Here is a 25,217-nt window from a genome sequence, read left to right as displayed (position 1 = left end):
ACTCCAGTATTTTTGCTGGTAAAACCCCATGGACAGAGAAACCTGATGGACTATGGTCCATGGGATCATAAAGAGTTGGATATGACTGATGCACAGCACAATACAAAAATACTGTCAAAAGTGTTAATATGATTTAATGCCAGATGAGAGAATAAGCAGTATTACTCAATTGACAACTGTCACCAGAGTTTTGAGATGTGATATCACGTGGTAGTTTGGGGACAAATTTAAGTCCACATAAGCGCATGAGAACAATAAAAGCTCATGAGAAAGAAATGCAAATTTGGGGGAATCCCCTGGTTTCTGTGTTTATGTGTTTGCCTGGACTACTCTGGGTCTGTGGTGATGTTTATTGAATGCAGTTTAAAGAAAGGACCTACACACAAGAATGCACTGTTTCTTTTACAAAAAATTATTTTATTATTCTCCTTATTTATTTTTTTGTCCATGCTACACAGCATGCTTTTTTTTTTTTTTTTTTTTTCATTTTCTTGGGCTCCAAAATCACTGCAGATGGTGACTGCAGCCATGAAATTAAAAGATGCTTGCTCCTTGGAAGAAAAGCTATGACCAACCTGGACAGCATATTAAAAAGCAGAGACATTACTTTGCCAACAAAGGTTTGTCTAGTCAAAGTTATGGTTTTTCCAGTAGTCACGTATGGATGTGAGAGTTGGGCTATAAAGAAAGCTGAGTGCCAAAGAACTGATGCTTTTGAACTGTGGTGTTGGAGAAGACTCTTGAGAGTCCCTTGGACTTCAAGGAGATCCAAGCAGTCAATCCTAAAGGAAATCAGTCCTGAATATTCATTGGAAGGACTGATGCTTCAGTTGAAGCTCCAATACTTTGATGCTCCAATCCATCTGATGCGAAGAACTGACTCATTGGAAAAGACTCTGATGGTGGGAAAGATTGAGAGCAGGAGGAGAAAGGGATGACACAGGATGAGGTGGTTGGATGGCATCACCTACTTGATGGACATGAGTTTGAGTAAGCTCTGGGAGTTACAAATGGATAGAGAAGCCTAGCGTGCTGCAGTCCATGGGGTCACAAAGAATCAGACATTACTGAGTGACTGAATTAACTAACTAACACGGCATGTGGGATCTTAGTGCCCTGACCAGGAATCCTACACCCCTTGCATTGGAAGTGCAGAGTCTTAACTTCTGGACCACCAGGGAAGTCCTAAATGCATTGTTTTAATAAATGCATTGTGCCATAAGTGTGAATGCTGTGTAGAGTTTAATGACATTATGAACTTGCTGTTTTGAGAATGAGATTTTGAGGATGCCTCATCCAGATTTCGTCTGATCACCAAACCAAAGAGGTTCATTTCAGCCTTTCATAAATTGAATATCTTCTTTCTAGAGTGGGCAGGAAATTTAAATTCCTCTATTGTATATACATAATCTCAAACCCATCAATCTCCTACCTATAGTTCAGGTTTTAAAACCAATGTTCTGTCAAGAATTTTGGGAAAATAAAACATTCCAGAGACAATCAAATGACATTATTTGTATTCTGGACTTAACTATGGGATTCATTTTTGAATCCAAGCATCATCATGGTGGCATATGGTTGTGAGTTCTGCCAGATCCACATCGTTCATTCTTTTGTGGGCACCACCCCTCCCAGTGTAAAACTGAGCTAATGCTCCTCAGCAGGGAAAACAAATCACACATCCATCAATTCATTAGAGTCTGGTATTACACTCCTATTGTCTACTCTAAATCTTTTGTTAAGCTCTCTGTTAAATGAGCTGTTAAATGGTAATATTTAGATTTTCATCATTCTATTTGAATTTCACAGGTCTTAAATCATCAAGAACTCATGCTGAATTAAAAGTTTTTAATACCTGACATGTGAAGCTAAAGGATTAGGAAAACTATTTTAGTTAAATTCTTTTCATAAGAAAACCATGAACTCTCACAAATTATGTCCTTTCCTCTCATAGGTATAATCTACCATTTGGCTTTAGTGATAATACATATACTCGTGGTCCAATGCAAGTGACACCTCACATTTCCATAGAGATAGAGGATGCAGAGCTCTCCTGCACATATCTGCGGCCTTCCTGTGGTCCTCATGTGTCAGAAGGGTCTTTTATCCACAGATTCCCCACAAGTCTCCAGGCTGGTTTCTGCAAGGGCTATCTTTTCATTTGTCTTATGCTGTTTACTCTTGATCAAATACTCCTCATTTTTCAGAACAAACTTTAAAATATGTTCAGAGGGCAGCATTTTCTACTCATCCATCTGCGATCCATTACGAGGAAGCTCTTCTTACAACTGAAAACATATTACATAAAGCAGTGATTTTCAAACCAGATTTTAGTCTAAGGGTCTTTTTTTCCCCAAAAACAACATCTTATGCAGGAACCTGGATTTATAAAATCAACAGATACAGGCTGCTCTGCCTGAAGCCCCCAGGGAAGGGGGTGTGCGGCCACCTCCCTTTTGGCCTCCTTTTAGCATTCGGCAGCTGACCATGAGACACCTCCTATGAAGCTTGAACTCATGCCTCACAAATGATTCTTCATGCTGACTCTGATACTTGCAAAAAGGCTGTTGACAGCTAGTGATTTCTGAACCAGTGCTGCCTGGGGTCACAACAGCCAGAGCCCCACTATTATGGAACGTGGTGGCTTGAGCCGGGTGATGGAACCTGGTAGTTACCAAGGAGAGTCCTGTCTGGCAGGTGGGGTCCTTGGGGGAAGAGGCCCAGAATGTTTCCCGGAGCGGCCACGCCTGTTTGCTGTAGGCTCTGCTCTCCCAAGACCTTCACCAGGAAGTTGATATACCTCATGGCCAGGCGAAGTGTTTCATTTTTGCTCAGCTTCTTGTCTGGAGGGTGAGTGGGGATGAGCTTCCTCAGCTTGGCAAAGGCACTGTTGACGTTCTGCTGCCTCCACCGCTCCCTGGTGTTCGTGAAGATCTTTCTGGTCATGTTGGAGTTCCTGAGACAGGAAAGAGAAAGGGCCCTGAGGGCCAACACCTTGTCAGAGGCCTGCTGGGTAGCCCATGTCCTGCCAGGAGCTTGAGTTGTTCATCTTCTCCACCCAGATCTTAGGGTATGTGCTGCCTCATTTCCAGGTGTTGTGGATCTTCCTGTGACAAGAGAAGAAAATGCGGCAGAAGAAAGGGCAGGGTGAGAACACCTCCTGTCATCTTTTCTCTCCCTGGTTGTTTCGAAGCCTCTGGGTAAAATGGTGGTTTTATCTAATACTCCCATTACTTCTTTTATAACCAACTCTTCCTAAGCGTTCAGAATCAGGCACAGCGTAGGACTGAGTACACATGAGAATAAAATATATATTTGTTAATAGGGAGAGGGGGCTGCGATCGTAGGTTTCATTTACAACATAACTTTTGCAATGAAGACAGTGACAGTACAACCCTTTTGGCTGGTGGACTTGATCTGCAGGATTGGGCGCACTGTGCAAGAGCTAAAACGTCTGGACCAGACCACAGTTAGAGGAGGATGAACAGGGTGATGGAGAATCTTGAAGTTCAGTTATATGAAGAATAGCAATGGGGTTATTTAGCATGACAAACAAAGAAAAGGAGCAGGTGAAGGGCAACAATTTGATATGGATGCTGCAGAAGATAGCCGGGCTCCCCAAGGTTGAATCTGGATGACCTTTCCAACCGTTGGCGAGGTGATTGTTATCACGTATTGCCAATCCTAATTGTGCCATTTTTTCCTCTGAGAGGCACGGGCCCCTTTGTTCAGGTGGCTTGGATTAACATACATCAATGGCAATGTTTATGGCACATCAGGAAATAAGCCAAAACCCAGCACCAGACATTCGGTACCCTTGGCTCATGGCTACCAGTTTGCCACCTGCTCCAGTCTCAGCAACCTGGGCAGAGGGTCCCTTCCTGTTCCCCACGCCACCATCCCCCACCCAAGGAGTAGTACGTATTCTCAATTCCATACCTTTGCGTTTTCTGTCCCATGAGTTCCCTCCTCACTGATTTCTTGCCTATTTCTACACAATCTTTAAAGAGCAGAATAAATCCTCCTTTCCATTCCTACAAACCCTTCCAGGCCATCCCAGAGCCTCCCATATCTTTCCCTTGCTGAACCCCTGCAGCCACTGGTGGTTGACAAAGGCTATTAGGAGAATTAAATAAGCTTAATATTTGTAAATCACTTTCAACAGTGCCTGACAGACGATAATGTCTATAAAAGTGTTGAGGAATAAATACAACAAAAATATGTTTATAAATAAAAATGACTTGTGAAATACTGAATTGTGAATACTAGGGGGAAGGTAATATCTTGTTTTTCTATAACCAAGTCTGGTTATACAACCTCCTGGCTCCTGCCACCTTTGTTCCTTTATTTTAACCCTTCCTGTAGACCTGCTCTGTGCTAGGCACTGTGCTGTGAGCTGGGCTTGTGGACTTGGCTGGATGGGATATTTGTGCTCAAGGAGCTTATCGGACGGCCTGATGGAGAAGGCAGCACATACAGAAACACTTAAGAATCACAGGACAAGGTCCCACACTAAGGGCCAAATCCAGAGAGACACTTGCTGACTAGAGAAAAGTCTCAAAGGATCATGTCAAGACCAAAATGATCAGGTCAATGCTGCTGAACTTTTCCCTAAATTCTACCTTTCTTCTATTTTTATTTGGGCTTTTCTGAGGATATAAGGGGCTTCCCCAAGTGGCTCATGGGTAAAGAATCTGCCTGCAATGCAAGAGATGTAGGAAACTTAGATTTGATCTCTGGGTCGGAAAGATTCCCTGGAGGAGGGGATGGCAATCCACTCCAATATTCTTGTCTGGAGAATCCCATGGACAGAAGAGCCTGGTAGGCTGTAGTCCATAGGGTCGCAAAGAATTGGAAATGACTGAAGTGACTGAGCACGCATGCACACACAAGGATATGAGTCTGTAGGTAAACACTGAGTATCTGACATAGGTTACATAAAAGCAACATATAGAATATCAGGAAATTGGAAGGTGCCTCTCAAAATGCCAGCTTCCTTCCACAACTGTTGTTTGTGTTAACGGCCCACCATTGCAGGAAGGAGTTGGAGGGTTACAAATTGGCACCTATGGTATGAAATGGTGGGCCCATTTTATTCAAAAAGGACCTAATGATGTTGAAGCCCTAGCGACTTGTGAGAAACCAGATCCTTTTCTAACTTAATAAACACTTGGAACTTCTGCTCCAGAAATTTTCTTCCATTTCAGTGGCTCTTGACTTGGGCTGCTTATTGGATTCACCCAGGCTGCACCCCAGACCAATTAAATAAAAATTTCTGGGGGCATTGGTATTTTTTAAAACTCCCCAGGTGGATCAGCTTGGTCCTCTAGGAAGCAGATGCCAAGCTGGAGTTGGATGTACAAGCAGTTTATTGGGAGTTAAGGCCTGTGAAAGATGAAAAAAGAAAAGAAAGACTTGGGCCAAGAATGTCTTCAGACTACAACGCAGATCTGACACTTGCAAAATCAAAGCAGGGAGGCTGCAGGACTGGTCAGAAAAGCCTCAGGCTGCAGTACAGAACTGGAAAATTGGCAGCCAACCCAACAGGGAGCTCTGAGGCAAAAGGTGCCTGTGAAGGAGACCCTATCGGGCAAGAATCACCAGGTCCCAGCAGCGCTGCCACACTCCCTCATAGGCTGGGGGCTACCTGAAGAATGGAGGCCCAGTCCTGAGTCCTGTCAGCACTGCTACTGATGGCTGTCAGCTAACTGCACTCCCCGCAGCTGAACTGCAAGTTTTTTCCTGAAGTGAGGTCCCAACAGTGCACCGCCACACGATCTCCCTGTGTGGCTAATGCTAAGAACATTGCCTTACTCTCCAAACAGAAGCTCTGAGCCCTAGCAAAACTATGTTTAAGAAGGAAGCAGTATTTAGGGGATTACGAATGACAAAATATTAATATTACATAAAATATCAGCTAGAAGGATATATGCCCCTAGGACATTTCCCCATGCAGGTTCTTGTTGACTTTCCTGCTTCTGCCCAGGTAGGAGAGGCCAGTGCTGTGCTGAGAAGCCAGTGGTGAGCAGAATCATGGCAGCTCAAGTTCACTGGCTGACCTCAGGCCCCCTCCAGCTTCCTCCATCAGCCATTTAGGTTTACTTCCTCTATCTCTGTAGAGACACCCTGGTTGGATCCATGATCCAATACAGTCACATGTACTCCAAACTTTCCATCAACAATTACTGACCCTATGCGCCCGACACTGTACTGGCTGCTGGACACTGAGGAACCCTCTGCCCTACGACACAGATGGGAAGCTGCCGGGGTCCAGCCCCGGCTGATCCAGGGTATTCGAAGGAGAGATGGCATAGGCGACCTATTTATTTATTTATTCAGAGATATAAAGAGTAATAGAATGAGGATAGCTCAGTAGGAAAATTCAGTGGAGAAAAGAGGCTGAGTAGCTTGGTTTACGCGGGAGACCAATAAAACTTCAAGACAAGAAGTTTGCACCACTTATGTAGGCCGCAGGCGTCCTTCGTTCTCCCGAAGGAGAGGAGACACTGAGGCCTCCCCAGTTGGATCTTAGAAGCCCAGGCATAATTAGCAAGCATGGCGGGTTCCGCAGTCCAGATGGAGACTCAGCCAGAATTTGAAAGAGAGAGCGACATGGGGAGACCAAGTTTCGGTGAACAAGGCCCGCACTTTATTTTCCAAAGTAGTTTTTATACCTTAAGTTGTGCATAGAGGATAATGGGGGAAGGGGTGGAGTCATGCAAGGACAGCAGTTCCTGGTCCTAATCGAAGCCAGGCTTTCAAACTTATCATATGCAAAAGTTCAGGTGATTGACATCATCTTCTGGCCCGGAGGCCTGTTAACATTTTAAGAAACTTATTTTTCTCTAAAGGTGATTATTCTAAAGTCAGGCACCAGCCTCCAAAAAGGCATTGGACAAAGCTGCATTCCTATAGGGCAAAGGTGAGGTGGGCTCAATCAAGAAAAGAATTAACTCAAGGGTCCAAGGTTACAAACATTGAGGCTACTACTTACATTTCTATACACCCATTATATCAATCAATACACTGCCAAGGACCCAGTAGGTAAGGGGTATGGAGACTTAGCAGCAAACATTGGCCCAACAAGTGAAAAACCCTTCACCAATACAATTTCTAATCTATCTTTTAACTACTCAAAGGAATCTGTGTTTAGACAGTTTAGAACATCTCCTGCTTCTCACAGTTGGGAGGCTCTGAACAATCACATGTGGCCGGAAAACCCTATTCAGGCAGGCTAGAGGATTTCCAAAGGAGTTTGTAGGTTAAACACTGTCACACCCAGGAATTATTAACTGGAGCTGTAAGCTAACTCTTTTTTCAGAGAGAGGTAGTGGGGGACAGCCCCCCGTAAAGTCAGAGGTGTAGGTGAAAGCAGAAAGTAGACAGACTCTGGTTTTGGGGGTAGATGCTCGAGAATTTCCAGGGGGACTCCTGAGGCTTGATGCCGCCTTTGCGTATGCTGAGCCTCCTTCCTCATGACCTTTGTCATGGGCGGAGTTCCTCACGCTGGTTCCCAGCAGTGATAGAATTCCAGTTGAGCTATTCCAGATCCTGAAAGATGATGCTGTGGAAAGTGCTGCACTCAATATGCAATATGCAATATGCACTCAACATGCAATATGCCGGCTCCCGGCAGGAAGCCCAGGGTCTGTAGCAGCAGAGAAATAGCACCTAACTCAGGCAATCCAGGGGACTTCCAATCTGAAGGGGGTGATACCCAAGGCCTCTTTCTGTGCTGAAATGCCACGATGCCCTGCCTTTGCCCTTTATCTACCTAAAGTGAAAGTCGCTCAGTCATATCTGACTCTGTGCGACCCCATGGACTATACAGTCCATGGAATTCTCTGGGCCAGAATACTGGAATGGGTAGCCTATCCTTTCTTCAGGGGATCTTCCCAACCCAGGGATCAAACTCAGGTCTCTCACATTGCAGGTGGATCCTTTACCAGCTAAGCCACCAGGGAAGCCCAAGAATACTGGAGTGGGTAGCCTATCCCTTCTCCAGTGGATCCTTCCAACCCAGGAATCGAACCAGGGTCTAACCTGGCCTTTATATCTACAATGAGCATTGTCGGACCTGTATCTAACTATACCTAAAATATGAAAGTATAAACCTAAATCAAGGGAATTTTTAAGACCATCCAGTTTTGCTCACGTTGAAACTGGCTGCTTTGCAGTCAGGACTGTAGGAGTAAAGTTACTTTTAAGCTTCTCTTGTCAAAAGAGGCTTTAGCTTATTCACTAGTCCCACGGGAGGCTCATTTTCAAGCTGGGAAGAAAAGATTAGCCAGGATAAACTAACTGGTGTTCTCTTCTGAGAAAGCTCCATCCTATTGTGAGAAGCAGAAACAGGGAGGAGAGAAGGCAGGCTTCTGAAATGCAGCCTTGCCATTCTAGGAGGTGCTTAATAATTAATTGTTGATTTATCCTCAAGTGTGTTACTCTCCTTCTCCACATTGGGAAATAAAAATCAGTGATTCAACAAGCTGCAAAAACTCAAAGTAGAGGTCACTGGAAAATTATTACAGTATTTATTAAATCAAAGGAAAATGGCATTTAGTGTTTTTCCTGTTGCAAGTACTGATCGCTGCAATGATCAGTAAAGTACTCTTGGTTCAGAGTACTTTAAGAGCTTAAAAAATACTCCAGATGCCACAGAATCAGAGAGCATCAGATAGATGTTGAAACAGAGGTGCCGTTCTTTGTCCCAGGTCACACAGCCCAATGTGGCAGAGCCTGTGTCCCAAGTCTGAGTCACCACTGACGCCGGCTGAGTCGGGGCCGGGGAAGCCCAGGGACAGATTTCATCTCAGAACAATTATTTCAAATACATAAAGGGAAAAGTCTTCTCAGAATATGAAGTTAAAAGGCATGAATTAAAATACATGGACACATAAAATAACCAGTTCTACTTCATAGGTATGAAAATACTTCTACAATTCAAAACAATAAAACCTATGCTTCACTTTAACACATTAAATAATTAGATTTGTCACCATCGTTTCTAACTGGTGATTGGTAAGTGATTTTTTCGGAAGATCAGCAACATCTGTAACAAGAGTTGAAAGTGTCTGTGATTTCTCCTGATGACAAAAGGCATCAGCGCTGCTTCCGCCACTGTACTTTATTCATAATAAACATAAACACTCATAAATAAAGGAAATGCTCAGTTTAGTTGAAAGGTTAGTAGATGAAAAGATGTAATTTAGAATCCCCTGGGTTTTATCCACACATCCCTGGGTGGGTAAGTGTCATGGGCCAAAGGTTAAGAATGCCTGGATAGGAGGAATGTCACAGTAAATTGAACAGGAATATAGGTGAGCACAAACTTCGATACCACAGAAGGTAACAGGCTGCTGGAGAAAAGAACATTGTGCCCCCTGAGAAGGTGACCACTACCTGTAACAGGTGCTGCTTTTTCGTGTGGATGTTTTCTGGACATGGAGCCCAGGTCAACCAGAAAGGCAGCAGCACAGGCGTTACAGACAGCTAACCTTCCTACGGTGGCCCGTGCCAGGCATTCAGGCTCACACTGCTCTTTTCTCATAAGATGTTAAATTTCTCTTTCTGGCATTTGGTCCTGTGTATTTCTCTCCTCTTTCATCTCTCTTTGAAAAGTAAGTGAAAACATGGTACAGAAGGAGGGTAGTGAAGGGTGGTTTATACAATTGGGTTTGGGGAAGGTGCCTAACCTCAAACACCAGGCACAGCTTTGCCTTTAGAAGTTGCTATAAAAGTAACACAGGCTAACTTTAGGGCGGGGGGGGGAGGGGGGGTGCTGGGAGGTGGTGCGGGGAATCAAGCGGTACACAAGTGATAACGCCAAAAAAGTCCCCCTCCCTTATCCATCTACCTATTCAAACTCATTCCCCAGCAGTAGCCAGTTTGGTGTGTGCTATTATAATATATCCTCTCTCTCTCTATATATATATATATAAATCATGATATGTGCTATTATGCAATTACTTTTCTCACCAGACAGCTCTGCAAGTTGATGTTCTAAACAAGTGCATTTACTGTGAATGCGGATCTTTGGGTGGGCTCCCGGTGCACTGGGAGGGCCACCTGTTTCAGAACAGCGCTCTACACCTGCCTTCCCGCCCCACGCCCACCCGACCCAACCTGCTGCCCTTGACCGCTTCACTTCCCAGCTTTTCCCTTTTTCTTTTTCTTATTCTTGCTTCCCCTTGCCTGCAGCGCCTGCCCTGCGACTAAGTTCAGGCATTCTGGAGAAATATCTATAGTTTCGCACCTGCCAGGTTTCCAGGAGTCGCTCACCCCAGCTCAGAAGCTGCCAAGACGGCCCTCGGAGATGCTCCTTGGTGTCCGGGACATCACATATCAAGGCTCAGCAGCCCCGCGGACACGCGCTAGGTACCAGCTAGGCTCCCCGGAGCCGCACCACGGCCTCTGCTCCGCGGAAAGTCCCCACGTCTTCTCACCGAGTCGCCTTGGTGGCTGCCACCAAGTCACCTCCACACCCTTGTCCTCCGCGGTGAGTGCGGCTCAGACTGGGGAACTGCGCCAGAGACTCGCTGGCGCCCAAACCCAGCAGCGCCCCCAACCCTCTTGGAGTCCACGCACCTCCTCTCCGAAAAGGGAGCCCGCGCCGCAGTTATCGCCCTCGCCTGGGCGCTGCGCCTCCGCCCCAGCCTTTATAGACATCGCCTTTTGTCTAGGGACCCACGGGGCCCCTTCCCCGCCCTAGACTCCCGCAGGTCCCTCCCATACCCACCCTCCACCCCAACATCCCAGCTTCCCGGGACCAGTCTCCCTGTGCCCTAGAAACCGAGCAGAGGCGGAAGGAGAAGCCAGCTTTGTGTAACGTCTGGGGACGCGAGGGGGTCCTGACACTCACCCGGACTACAGCATACCCCGGAGGGCAACTTACCAACCCTTTTCTACAGTGGCTACAAACCTCCGGAAGTGCGTGCCCCACGGTTAACTCATCAACTCAACAGATGTCAATCATTTAAGCCCCAGTGAGTCTCCCAACTGTAGTTCAAGAACCACTTACTCCAGAATCATGGGTGAGGGAAGGTATAGACCTCAACACCCACAGCCAAGACCACCAGATCAGGTTTTCTGAGGATAGGGTCAGAAATCTGCCTTTTTACCAAGTGTCCCAGGAGATTAACATGCACAGATAAGTTTAACAATCACTGCACTGGACAGATTCCCAGTTTTATTCATCCCATGTTCCAGAGTGCCTCCTCATTGGTCTTACTGCTTCTGTACTTTCCTCTTTCCATCTATTCTCCAGCATCACCCAGAATGATCCTTTGAAAACCCAAGTCAGGTTCCTGTTGCTTCTCACTCAAAACCCTCCTCTGGCTCCCCATTTCACTCAGAATTAAGCTGAAGTCTTAACATTGGCTCCCAGATACCCTTTACCTGACTTGTCTGTTCCTTCTCTGCCTGAGAAGAAGCGGAAGAAGTGTACTCAGCTCTAGCCACTCTGACATCTGTAGTTTCATGAACATTCCAGGCACCCTCCTGCCTTGGAGACTCTGTATGGTCTGTTTCCACTGTCTGCAACACCCTCCCCTCAAAATCCAAGTAGTTCCCTCCCTCACCGCCTTTGATTCATTCAGAAATTATTAATACTGAGCGTCTACTATGAGCCAGTGCCTATTACAGGCACTGGGATTCAAACAAAACAGACACAGATTTCTGCCCTCAAGGAGCTGACGTTCTTCAGTTCTTTGCTCAAATGTCACCTTCTCAATGAAGATTCTCTGACTACAAGGTCTAAAGCTGCACCTTCACACACACAGGGCTCTGCATCTTCCTACCCTGCTTTATTTTTCTCCTTAGCACTCACCCCTATGTTGTAACATTTTACTTATTTTTTGTGTCTGTCTCCCCAGTCCCACTGAATAGGCATTCTTCAAATGCTGGTTGATAAATCAAACTTCTAGGTATCACACTCTCTGAAGGTACCAGCATAGGATTTGGCACAATAAATTCAGAGATGCATTAATGCTTAGTGGATAAGAGCAAAGGACTCTGGATTTGCATTACCCAGGTTGAAATCCCCTATCTACCCACTTATATGACCATAGGCAAATCATGTAACTTCTCCCTACCTCAATTTCCTCATCTGTAAAATGGGGACAATAATAGGGTCATGAGAACTAAATGAGAAAAACAAAACAGGTAAAGAATTTAGCACCGGGCCTAGCACACAGTCAGACTAATGCAAATTTTACTCTGATAAATCACATTACTGTTACAACTATTGGCTCCCCCCCTTCCTTGTGAGAGGATTGTCATGTGACTGGCAGTGCTTCCCTATAGGTAATTTAGGTAAAGAGACAGCATGCTCCCTTCCAGGCTTGACCATGTGACTTGCATCAGACAATGGAATGTGAATGGACTTGACTTGGTGGTAATGGAGTAGAAGCTTTAAGAGTGATTGCTGATTGAGCTCACTCATGAGAAAGTCATGTTGGGGGTTGCTCTCTGAAGAAACAAACCCATAGCCAATCCCAGCCTTCATAATATGAGATAGGAATAAATCTTTGCTGTTGTAAGCCACTGAGATTTGGGGGTTGTTTGCCCCCCTCTTCAAAAAAAAATGAATACAGTTCTTATATAAATAAGAAAGCTATTGCCCAAATTGCTAGGTTCTCAGAGGGCAGGGAAGTTAAGAAAATTATATATCTGCCTTCAAGGAGTTAGTTCACAGCCTTTGGGAGGAAGAGGACATGACAAAAATGACCAAATACAAGGCAGACAGTCCTGAGTTCCACAGAGTATGAAACTGGAGGTAGGGAGGCAAAGATTCTAGCCGGAGGATCAGCAATTGATCATGGGACGGATGACATTTAAACTAGGCCTTGAGGCAAGGCTGCCTCTGACATTGGTGGACCCAGGATAAGGGTATAGATGGAGACCTCTGACCCATCCCCATCCCTTTTCTCTTCCCACCTCAAGCTGTCCTGCCCTGTGAGAGGCCTGGTATGTAACGTGGACTCCCAGTCCACATGGACCTAAGGAAAAGGCCTGTGTAGGTTCTGACAATGGACTCAAGGCCATTTGAGCAGAAATGCTGGGGTTCTGCATACAGAGTGTGATCTAAATTCAGGTGTCCCTGATACCCTAAGCGTGGTCTAGAATGTGGGAAATGGGCAGGTACATGGTGGGCACAGGAGTGAGGCCAGAGCAGGGCAGGGCCATCTAAAGCACAGAACCCAAGGCAGGGGCCTGGGTCACCTGGGTACAAGAGTGGGAGATGCTGGGTAGGAGTCACACATGCAGGAGTGGAGGAGAGGGCAGTCCACGTGAAGACAACTGTGTGCCTCTAACATAAGAGTGATATGTTTAGATTTACAGGTTCCGAGGCTCATTCTGGTAGCAGTCAGTCAGAGGATGGATTAGAGGGTGGGTTGGAGAAAATGAATTGGTCAATGATGCACAGGCTCAAAGGGGCCTTTGGGAACATACTCTGGTGTTTGCAGTGAGCAGCCCTGATTTGTCCTTTCTGCTGCCTGTCTCTGTGTGCTATTGAGGAGAACCGCTTTCTCACAGGGCCTCTTGGTGCCCATGCTTTTCTACCCAACCTCAGTCCTAATAGAACACATGTTAGAATTTAAACCAAGAACCTACATTATCCTTCCTCTCAGGCAAAGCCTGCGAGGTAATATATTCTTAATTCCACATTCTACAGTTGTAAAGAAGTGTAAGGAGAAAGCAATGGCACCCCACTCCAGTACTCTTGCCTGGAAAATCCCATGGATGGAGGAGCCTGTTAGGCTGTGGTCCATGGGGTCGTTAAGAGTCGGACACGACTGAGCGACTTCACTTTCACTTTTCACTTTCATGCATTGGAGAAGGAAATGAGAACCCACTCCAATGTTCTTGCCTGGAGAATCCCAGGGACGGGGGAGCCTGGTGGGCTGCCGTCTATGGGGTCACACAGAGTCGGACATGACTGAAGCAACTTAGCAGCAGCAGCAGCAGCAGGGCTTCTTTGGTAGCTCAGCTGGTTAAGAATCTGTCTGCAATGCAGAAGACCCCAGTTTGATCCTTGGGTTGGGAAGATCCCCTGGAGAAGAGATAGGCTACCCACTCCAGTATTCTTGGGCTTCCCTGGTGGCTCAGACAGTGAAGAATCTGCCTGCAATGTGGAAAACCTGGGTTTGATTCCTGGATTGGGAAGATCCCATGGAGGAGGGCGTGGAAACCCAATCCTGTAGTCTTACCTGGAGAAACCCCATGGACAGAGGAGTCTGGCAGGCAACAGTCCATGGGGTCGTGTCTCAGAGTTGGACACGACTGAGCAACTAAGCAAAGCACAGCACAGCAACTAGGAAGCAAGACTGGAAATATGTGAGGTTAAGGGAAACAACAATAATTGTAAAACAGGATCTGTGTACAAGTGGACCAGGATTGAGAGACAGGACAAAGGGAAAGATAAGGACTGCAGAGAATGGAGCACAGAGGTGCCAGCACAGTGCAACTGGGGTCAACATTTGGTTTCTTCTCCGAGGTTTCTTCCATGTTATTGCTGGTTTTATAATTTTTGAAGTGGGGAAAGCATTTTGGTGCAGCATTCCACTAGCAGTGATTCTTCAGCATGCTGTGCTGTCTTTCCTCCTGGTCCCACAGTATGGAGAGTTTAGGGGTGAGGTCTTGCAGGGGAAGGGGTTGAAGTAGGAATTTACATAATCCGATTATCAGCGGATTAGGTTTGGGCAGCTAAACGCCTCTGTGTGCTTGAGCTAAGACCCTTACTATTCATGGCTCTCACCGCCCCCTGGAGAGACTGCACCTGCGGGAGGGAGGTGGGAACAGGGTCCTGGGGAGGGACGAGGGGGCTGGGGAGGGAACTAGGTCGTTAGGAGGGCTCCGGCTTTGTTAGCCTCTCTGATTCTGCTGGCTTAATTGATCTGTCTGGATTAGCCTGTGATGCTGGGTCTCTAGTCCTGTGTGCTGGGGTTGTCAGCTTCAGGAAAAACCAAACTGAGGTTTTCAGAAGGGATTCCGGTTAGCCCAGGTGATTGTGGGCTAAGGTCATTTTGGCTCAAGGTCAAGCATCAGCTCTATCCAGTCTTAAAACTCTCTTCTTCCCTGCTCATCTTAACCCCCTTCCCAGTTCCTAATTCTGCATTATCCAGGCCCCGATGCATCCATCTTTTTCTCCATTTATGCAGTTATACATCCAGCTCTCCTTCCATCCATTTATTGTTAAGCTTCCATCAGTTCATTCATCACATGAATTAGCTGGTTCTTGACAGTTAATAGAATTTACTAGTCAATCCTAGATAGGTTTTGTTCCTTCAAGTGTGCTACCTTTCAAGTTAATTTTGGTACTTTGACATAGAAAACTTTGACATTTTCACATTCATTAATAAAGTGTTACATGGCACCCCACTCCAGTACTTTTGCCTAGAAAATCCCATGGACAGAGGAGCCTGGTAGGCTGCAGTCCATGAGGTCGCTAGAGTCGGACAGGACTGAGCGACTTCACTTTCACTTTTCACTTTCACGCATTGGAGAAGGAAATGGCAACCCACTCCAGTGTTCTTGCCTGGAGAATCCCAGGGACGGTGGAGCCTGGTGGGCTGCCGTCTATGGGGTAGCACAGAGACGGACACGACTGAAGTGACTTAGCAGCAGCAGCACAGTTATTCAAAGTTTTTAAAACTGTCTCGGTATTTACTTTATCACCTTTCTCATTCCTCATATATTTATGACTTCTTTGTTATTAGCTTTGCAGAACTTGTCCATTTTTCTTTTAAAAAACTACCTCTATGGTTCATCATTTTTCTCATTTTCTAATGTATTAATTTATACTATCTCTTTTAAATTTTTTTGGACTTTCTAGGTTCCATCTTCTTTCAAAAACTGGTGTAACTGGTGTATAACACTATATAAGCTTCATGTGTACAATAATATATTTCAACTTCTGTTCAGTTCAGTCCAGTTCAGTCGCTCAGTCGTGCCTGACTCTTTGTGACCCCATGGACTGCAGCATGCCAGGTTTCCCTGGATACTACCAAAAGTAGAGAGTGCTTACCATCAAAAGCTGAGTTTCCCTCTGTCACAATACACTGGCCCCTCTTTAGCTATTGTGCCCCATCCCTATCCCTTTCCCTCCTAGTAAGAACGAAATGGCAACCCACTCCAGTGTTCTTGCCTGGAGAATCCCAGGGACAGAGGAGCCTGGTAGGAGGCTGTCTATGGGGTCGCAGAGAGTCAGACACAACTGAAGCGACTTAGCAGCAGCAGCAGCAGCAGCAAGAACTACTCAATTTTTTACATCTAAGTTTTACTTTTTTTTTTTAAGTATTCCACATGAGTGAAATCATACTGTATTTGTCTTTCTCCCTTTGACTTAATTCACTTTCTACTATATCTTTGTTACATCGGCTCTTTTTCATTTGCCTGTGTTTATTTTGTCCCTTCTCTACCCCCCTTTCTTAGATTGTCCATCAGTTTACACTCTTTTTAAAAAGAACAGCACTTCAGGCTATGAATTCTCTTCTAATACATCTTTGGTGTCATCCTGCACTTCCACTTGAGTATCTTTGCTGTTAACCTCTAACATGGGTTGTTTAAGTTTTCTTTTGGAGAGGTTTGTTTTTTTTTTTTTTTTAATTTCCTTATTGTGGTATTTTTTTGGTAACCACCTGCTATTAATTTCTAATTTTCTTGCAATGTAGTCAAAGATATATCTTGTATTGTTTTTGCTTTAGGATATTTATTGAGAGTTTCTGTTTGGTAAAACACATGATCAGCTTCCATAAATGACCCATAGGTAACAGAAACGGAGGTATATCCTCTGTTTGAAAAATAAAATTTTTTATATACATCCATGAAATCGATCTTCTGTATTCATGGGAGTTTGGGTCTATTTGATCTGTTAGAGAGAATTGTGTGAATACCTTCCTCTACTGTTTTGTGTCTGTTTCCTTCCTTTTGGTTTTTCCAGGAGTGTTTGCTTTAGATTTTTATTACCCTGAGATACAAGGCATTTCACACATAAAGACTCATGGAAGTTTTATTGACTTAAGAGAACTGTGTCCTGTGTCAACATAAAATGACCTTCTTTGCCTTGCTTCTTGTCATGAATTCCATTTTGTTTTATGATACTACAACTCCTGTTTTTAAATTTGCATTTTCCAAATAAACTGTCTGTTCTTTTACAACTAAATTTGTGAGTATGAGGGTGTTACTTTTGGTCATAGGTTTTATCTTTCTGTGACATTTTATTTGGGAAATTTAAGTTCCTTTGAGTCCTTTGGTTTCTTCAAGGAGCCCCCATCTTCATTCTGGATTCTTTAAAACAAGTCTAATTCCAGTTTATTTGCTTTCAATGAATGAACATAAGACAGTAACAACTCATTCTCCAAACGGTTGCCTCCAGCCTGCCCCACTCTCCATCAGAAGTCACATAACTTGTTTCTGTGAAGTGAATACTTCTAGGGCCAAGGAACGAGTTTCTTTAATGATTGTTTAAGGAAATGAGAATAACATTCTGGCCACTGTATGGAGGGGGCCAAGAAATGATGTGTGGAGACTAGGAGGCTGTGATAGGGATACAGCCGAGAGAGGATGATGGCTTGACAAAGGGGGTGGCATCAAGCACCAACTCCAGGCCACACACTGAATTCTCTACCCCTTATGCAGCACTAAGTACTAGTGTCATGCTAGGCATTTCACCCAGTTTTCTCATTCTTTATGAAATAAATGGGGAAACAGTGGAAACAGTGGCTGACTGTATTTTTCTGGGCTCCAAAATCACTGCAGATGGTGACAGCAGCCATGAAATTAAAAGACGCTTACTCCTTGAAAGGAAAGTTATGACCAACCTAGACAGCATATTAAAAAGCAGAGACATCACTTTGTCAACAAAGGTCCGTCTAGTCAAGGCTATGGCTTTTCCAGTGGTCATGTATGGATGTGAGAGTTGGACTATAAAGAAAGCTGAGTGCCGAAGAATTGTGGTATTGGAGAAGACTCTTGAGAGTCCCTTGGACTGCAAGGAGATCCAACCAGTCCATCCTAAAGGAGATCAGTCCTGAGTGTTCATTGGAAGCACTGATGTTGAAGCTGAAACTCCAATACTTTGGCCACCTGATGTGAAGAGCTGACTCATTTGAAAAGACCCTGCTGTTGGGAAAGATTGAGGGCAGGAGGAGAAGGGGATGACAGAGGATGAGATGGTTGGATGGCATCACCGACTCGATGGATATGAGTTTGGGTGAACTCCAGGAGTTGGTGATGAACAGGGGAGGCCTGGCATGCTGTGGTTCGTGGGGTTACAAAGAGGCAGACACGACTGAGTGACTGAACTGGACTGAATGAAAAATTAAATATTTTCATTATAAAGTTATATTAACAACAAGTTGTTATCCTAGACAAAACAAAATATTGTGAAAATGAAAGTTGCTCAGTCATGTCTCTTTGCGACCCCATGGCCTGTAGCCCACCAGGCTCCTTTGTCCATGGAATTCTCCAGGCAAGAATACTGGAGTGGATTGCCATTTCCTTCTTCAGGGGATCTTCCCAACCCAGGGATTGAACCTGGGTCTCCTGCATTACAGGCAGACTCTTTACCATCTGAGCCACCAACAAAATATTGCTCCCACACCATTTAGCTCCCAAATAAATTTAGTATTTCCCTAAATACTAAAATGTATGCCCAAAGAAACAAGTCTTCACATGCAGCTGACTGTATTACTAGCAGTACTTATACAAGCATCTTTCCAGAGCCAGCAGAGGCTATAAATTCTCATGGATTTAATGTCACTCCATTCACAGGACCCACAGGGCAACTGACTGATGAGCACCCCTCCTCTAACATCCCCCAAAGAGAAAAATAACAGAGCAAGTAGCTAGCTCCTCTATGATGAAAGTAGGTGATATGGGAAACCAGGGTACGTGGAAGGGAGAAATACACTGACATGGCCCATTGGGAGGGGTGGGAGCTTTGGTCTTCTCTCCCAAGAAAAGAGAGATTTGGCTTTTCATCATCACTTTGGGACTTCCCTGAGATTATTCCCTAGTCATGACAGAAAAGTGAAGATGCTAGAATCTTGAGACCAGAGTCCCTAAGGCACACAGGTTTTGTAGCCCTGGACATACTTATAGATAGGAACAACAAAGGAAAAAAATGATACTGATTCAGGAGAAAACAAACCTGCTGAACCAGGTTTTCCCGCTGTAGCACACAGTGACTTTCCTTGACAAAGGAGGAGAAATCACATTCCACTGTAAACACAATTACCCTTACTTGGAAGCTTGCCACAGCCTGTTACCAAGCATCCTGCATCTAAGAAGCAGCAAACGATGGTCCTCAACTGGATCCACATGTGAGGAGCCCTGTTTGACTAAAGAAGGTAGGGGTGGGGAGAGTGATCTATCCACAATCCGGAATCAGATTTGCAAAGGCTCCCTGCACTGTTGCTTAACACTGTTCAACTGCCTCACTGATGCCCTTTCTTCTTGTCTCCCCTCTTTTCCATCTGCTAACCCAGTGCCTTGCCTGGGATGAGCACAATGATGAGGTTACTGGTTTGGATTTAAGTAGAGGAATTTGTTAATTGGTTTAAACGCTCACTGCTGCAAGGTAATATTCTCAATTAAATTGGCCACTTGCTTAAGAAATCAAAAGTTGGTCAAATTGGAAAAAAATGCTCTTCTGAGCCTGTTTTCTATAAAATGGGGGTGAAAAATAGTCACAGATATGCAGTAGACTAAGTGGGAAAAAATACTGAGGAATACCAAGTGGAAAGCAGTCTGGCAAAGAAGCTGAGAGGCCCTTCATTGGGCTTTGGAGGCAGACTGGAATTTGAATTCCTGCTCCAACACCAGCGGCCATAGAGACTGGGCAGGTTACTTAACTCCTCCCAGTCTCAATTTTCTCAGCTGTAAACTGGAAATAATATCAACTTCATAGGTTACTGCAAGATTCAGTGTACTAATGTATGTAAAGTCAATGCTTGGAAATAAATGCTAAACCATAGCTGATCAATAAACAATCATTTTATTACCAGAAAACTTTACCCAAAAACTAGAAAGGGAATATGAACATGTGCCTCTAATTCCCCCTCATCAATTGGCACTTTTTTCTTTCATTTGCTCAACTCATTATCTTGGCCGTCACCTCTCTCCTTCCAGTTGCTTTGGATCTTGTGCTACTTACTAAAGAAGCATTTATTTCCTTCCACTAACTGAAGCCAACATTGCAGGGCTGGATGAATGAGGGAGACGTCAGAGGAAGAGAAGGAAAAACTTCTCTTGACCAGTAGGCTCTCTCTTACAGTTAATTTTCACTCTCCAGCTCCCTAGACCCAAGACCCCTTGGTAACCTCCCCTCTGCCTGCCCTAACATTTTGCCACCAAGACACCTGGTGTTGAGGCTGGGTGGGTATTTCATTTTTGTCCAGAGCAAATGTTGACAGTTGCAGCAGAAACCAGGGCACACAACGGCTTCAAGTGAGTGGGCTTTTCTTCCCTTGGTTACCAATTAGGGGGATGCACACACAGCCCTGAGTGTGCCCAGCTGCTGACACTCTCAAGACCAGGCTGGCTTGGCCTCAACTCTGTAGGCCTGGAGCTGTGAGTGCTTCTATTTCCAGCCAATAAACCCGAGGGCGGTAGGAAAGTAAGGGCAGTGAGAGTGGGCAAAGCCAGGTACTGGAGAAAAGAAAAGGGTGGGAATGCGACTCCCTTTTTTCTCTTTATACTCTCTGGTCTTTGTAAGAGACATGATTCATGAATGGGTCCCCTAGATGGGGATTTAGATGCTCTGTGGGTAGCAGATAAGAGTACAGCCTTCTTGCAGAGAGTAAATTCATTGAATGCTCTTCATAAAGTCAATAATGTCAGGCTTATCAGCTGTCCTCATTCTCCACTCAGCCCCTGGGGAACCAGGACTTGAAATAAAGGCCACAGCTCCAAAGGCTGGAGAGTGGAGGTGCAGCATTGGGCTGGGGAGGGGCCTTTGCCCTCCTGGGCTGAATTTTAGGCAGGTGGGGGAAATCTGCCAGGCCTGAACTACCCAGAGCCCTGAGCTTCCAGACTGACAAATCCCACACCAAACCCATACACTGAGGGGATGAAGGAGGTACCCCCGGTCCCCTCAGATCCAGCAGATGTTTCTGGGAGGCTCCCTGGGACTTCTTAGAAAGAGCAATGTCAGTTGTTAGCATAAGCTGTGCTCCCAGGACAAGTAGAACACCTCCTCTTTACCCACTGGAAACCAGAGTCTCCAGAGGTGAAGAGAAACTAGGGAGATGAGGGTCAGGCTAAGATCCAGAACTGAACATCTTGACTGCGCCCTTCTCCTTTCCTGGCTTCAGTCCCCAGCTCCCACAGCCAGGCCTTACAGTGTTCCCACAGGAGGGCCCATCTTGTCCTGGGTTCTAACTGAAGTAGCAGGTATAGAAATGGCTCCAGCCTCTTCCCTACATCTGTCACATTACGTACCCTGTGGTACCCAGGCCTAACTGGGTACCCTGACTTCCCCTGAGCCAAGGATCTCACTATCAAGTCTCCTGCCTCAATTCATCTAACTGAGCCTTGGCTTTCAAATGCCTGTTCTAACTCCTGGAACCCCCTGGATAAGACCCTACCCTGGTCCCAGCATGCTTCTCTGAGGCCTGTACCACTGATCTTGAGCCCCACTTCCTGGAGCAACAGCAACTGCCCCTCAGCCTCAAGATCGTCCTGCCCCTGAACTCCCTGTGTCTTTGCCTGGCACTAGATGGAAATTCCTAGAAGTGACTTTACCTGAGCCCCCAGAATGGCTTATCCCTACCTGGCAAGGTATCTGTGCTCTGACCCTAACAACTGAGAGATTCCAGGGTTCTGGGAATGAGTTTCTGTGAACCTCAATTTTCCCACATCTCTACTCTGGCCTTAAAAGAACTTCATGAATGTTTAGTGAGTCAGTGAATGAACCATAGTCCTAGCACAGAGGCCATGAGTAGTAATCTAGCCAGAAGAGTTTACTGAGGGCATCATGCTCTGATTCAAATAACCTTTTCCCATTTTCTCTCATCTAAACTTTACAGCTTATTCCTTGGAAAGAAAGTTAAGACTGCATATTAAAAAGCAGAGACGTTACTTTGTCAGCAAAGGTCCATCTAGTCAAGGCTATGGTTTTTCCAGTAGTCATGTATGGATGTGAGAGTTGGACTATAAAGAAAGCTGAGCGCCAAAGAATTGATGCTTTTGAACTGTGGTATTGGAGAACACTCTTGAGAGTCCCTTAGATTGCACGGAGATCCAACCAGTCTGTCCTAAAGATCAGTCCTGAATATTCATTGGAAGGACTGATGTTGAAGCTGAAACGCCAGTACTTTGGCCACCTGATGTGAAGAGTTGATTCATTTGAAAAGACCCTGGTGCTGGGAAAGATTGAAGGAGGGAGGAGAAGGGGACAACAGAGGATGAGATGGTTGGATGGCATCACCGATTCAAATGGACATGAGTTTGGGTAAACTCTGGGAGTTGGTGATGGACAGGGAGGACTGAAGTACTGCGGTTCATGGGGTTGCAGAGTTGGACACGACTGAGCAACTGAACTGATACTGATTCTGAAACTTTAAAGCAGGGTATTTAGAGTCCCCATGATCTTGCCCACTTTTCTAGCTGTAATTTTTTAAACTATTTATCCATATATAGATGGATGTTCTTTTTCACTGTCCCATAAAGCCCATTCTGTGACTGTACTGATTCCTTTTCTTCAAGAATGTTTTCTTCCCTTTCTTCATTTATTCACATTTTGTTCATTAAGTCTTAAGATCCAGCTGAACCTCACTGTCCCTCTCCTTGCCCTCCTTTCTGGAGCTTTTTGTAGCCTAAGGCCAACCTCCTACAAAGTGTGGGACCTCTCGTTCCCTTATCTAAGCCTGGTCTTCGAAACTCAATTCTATTAAGTGTTTTGTTTTAATCCTACCTCCTTGTACATGTGCCCTTGAGGCCATGGTCACTGCTTAACACCAGTCTTCAGGATAGGGTCCTCTCACAAGGAAGGTTATGAAATACCTAATCTTATAGAACAATTATTGCTTGGGATTATCAGAAAAATATAAGTTCAGAGGATTAACGTCAAAGGTCAAAATAAAAGCAAGTAAAGATAGTAATATTAATGGCTATCATTTATTGAGCATCTACTATGTACTAAGCAGTATGCCAGATTTCCTATCATTCTTATGAAAACTTATAGACAGGTATTAATTTTAGTCCCACTAGTTGAAAAAAAAAAAATTGGAACTCAGAAGTTAAATAACCAGCCTGAGGTCACAAAGCTGGGAAATAACATCCCTGGATTTGAGTCCAGATCTCTACAACTCCAAAGCTCTTGCTAGTCCCATCAAGTCTTCAGGATCTGCATGGTCCAATATGCTGGGTACGAGCTATAAGATGCTATTTAATTTGATTAAAATCAAAGTAAACATTCAGTTCCTCATTTATACTTGCCACATTTCAAGTGCTCAATAGTCACACATGCTAGTGGCTACTGTCTTGGACAGTACAGACAGAGGTCATTTCTAGCATCACAGAATGCTCTCCTGGCTCTGAGCAAATTATGACTGGATGATATGAGGAGAGGACTTAGCTTCTTAAAAAGTAAGTCTTTCCCTTTGTGAGCTCACCATTTGCTTTTTCTGCTAAGCAGGGTCTGGCTGGATTAAACAGCTGCACAGTTTAAGCTCTAAAACAAACTTGTACACACTCCAACTATGAGACTATCATTCTTCTAAGACCTGAAAGGCATCTGGTGGTAATACATTTTCAAAAAATTAGTCAGTCACCTTTCCTGCAATATTCTCTAGAAAATATTCTCCAAAGTATTAAGACTAACTAGAAAAAATTGAATTTAGATGTTTTAAATGAAAAACAAAAGGTGATAAATAAAAAATTAATTTAAGTTACAGAGACTGAAGAACAAGGATATCAGCTGCTAACGGGCTTTTGCTGATAAATCTTCTTGGGGAAAAGTCAACTATAAAGGACACAAAAGAATAATGAGAAAATAAATTTTAAAGAGGGTTAAACTTACAGAGTAAACCAATAAAGAATTGGAGAAGAAAGAAGGAATAAATAACTCCAAAAGGAAAAATCTGTCCTCCAAAAACTGAACAAGATTATTTTTTTTGATTTTATTATGAAATGTTATATATTATAAATATTTGTAAAATATATAAGGATACTAATAAAATATAATCAAATAAATGGTGCATAGAACACATTCAAAAAGTAAACTATAAAACAGACAACTAAAGTATATGGTGTTTTCACTATTTAAAATTTTAGCCATCCTAACAGCTGTGCTGTGATATCTCATGGTGGTTGTAATTTGCATTTCCCTGATAGTTAACAATGCTGAACATTTTTTAAGTTATTAATTATCAATTATGTAGTCCCCTACTTTACTTTTCTATTATTAATGACAACTTTAACTCCATCCAGAAAATGTTTTTACACTTAACACCCTTACTTAGCAGTTTATATAGAGTTTTGGTATTTGTTACATAGGGGACTAGTCAGGGAAGCATTCTAGGAACAGTGGAAGATATCAAGTTAGGTTAGAAATAAAAGGAGTAGGGAAATCCCTGGTGATTCAGTGGTTAGGACTTGGTGCGAAACTGCTGGGGCCGGGGTTCAATCCCTGGTGGAGGGACTGATCTTGTGAGTCATGTAGCGCAGCTAAAAACAAAAAATAAAAGGATTAGCATCAAGGCAGACATTTTCACAAAATTTTTAGAAAATGATATATTAAGGAAGAGGAATATGCTGAATTCAGCAGATTTTATATTTTTGTGTTCAAAGGAAAAAAAATAAAAGCCCAAAATACAAAATATGATGAGGCAGAGCTGATAGACCACTTGGAAGCTCTGACTACAGAGTCACTCCTCATACCAGTGACAACACAGAAAACAGTTTCTAATTATCGGCTGAACAAGATCTGGTTTATTAATATTTATTGCAGGAAGATCACATGGTGTATTGATGGGAGAAATTTTGAAAAAAAAATGGTGATTTCTCTCTCTATCCCCTTGTTTTACTGAGATATAAATTGACATCTAGCATTATATAAGGGGTACAGCAGAATCATTTGATATATGTACATACTGTGAAATGTTTACTAGCAAGTTTAGTTAATATTCATTATCTCACATAGTAAGACATTTTTGTTTTCCTGTGATGAGAAATTTTAAGATCTACTCCCTAACAACTTTCAAGTGTACAATACA

The 25,217-nt window shown here is 44.1% G+C and overlaps 1 protein-coding gene across 2 annotated transcripts; it reads right to left on the bottom strand.

The window, feature by feature from the left end:
• Nucleotides 1–500: 500 nt before the first annotated feature.
• TAL2 (TAL bHLH transcription factor 2) lies at nucleotides 501–11,641 on the bottom strand. Of its 2 annotated transcripts, none has more exons than XM_055579219.1 (2): nucleotides 10,253–11,641; nucleotides 501–3,107 (listed from the first exon to the last, which is right to left on the bottom strand). In XM_055579219.1, exon 2 carries the CDS (start codon nucleotides 2,944–2,946, stop codon nucleotides 2,629–2,631), a length of 318 nt encoding a protein of 105 aa, XP_055435194.1. In that variant the 5' UTR covers nucleotides 2,947–3,107; nucleotides 10,253–11,641; the 3' UTR covers nucleotides 501–2,628. The 2 variants fall into 2 exon arrangements, with proteins under 2 accessions (XP_055435194.1, XP_055435195.1); XM_055579220.1 differs by having other exon boundaries at nucleotides 501–2,980; nucleotides 10,585–11,641.
• Between the last annotated feature and the right edge of the window lie 13,576 nt (nucleotides 11,642–25,217).

Source organism: Bubalus kerabau, chromosome 4 (assembly GCF_029407905.1).
Source record: "Bubalus kerabau isolate K-KA32 ecotype Philippines breed swamp buffalo chromosome 4, PCC_UOA_SB_1v2, whole genome shotgun sequence".
Taxonomy (NCBI): Eukaryota; Metazoa; Chordata; class Mammalia; order Artiodactyla; family Bovidae; genus Bubalus; species Bubalus kerabau.
Note: the sequence above shows the minus strand (reverse complement) of the source record. Positions and strands in the feature narration are given on the sequence as shown.

Bases quoted from the DNA above. Each gene is read 5' to 3' on its own strand.
- TAL2 (XM_055579219.1), bottom strand. From the start codon at position 2,946: ATGACCAGAAAGATCTTCACGAACACCAGGGAGCGGTGGAGGCAGCAG.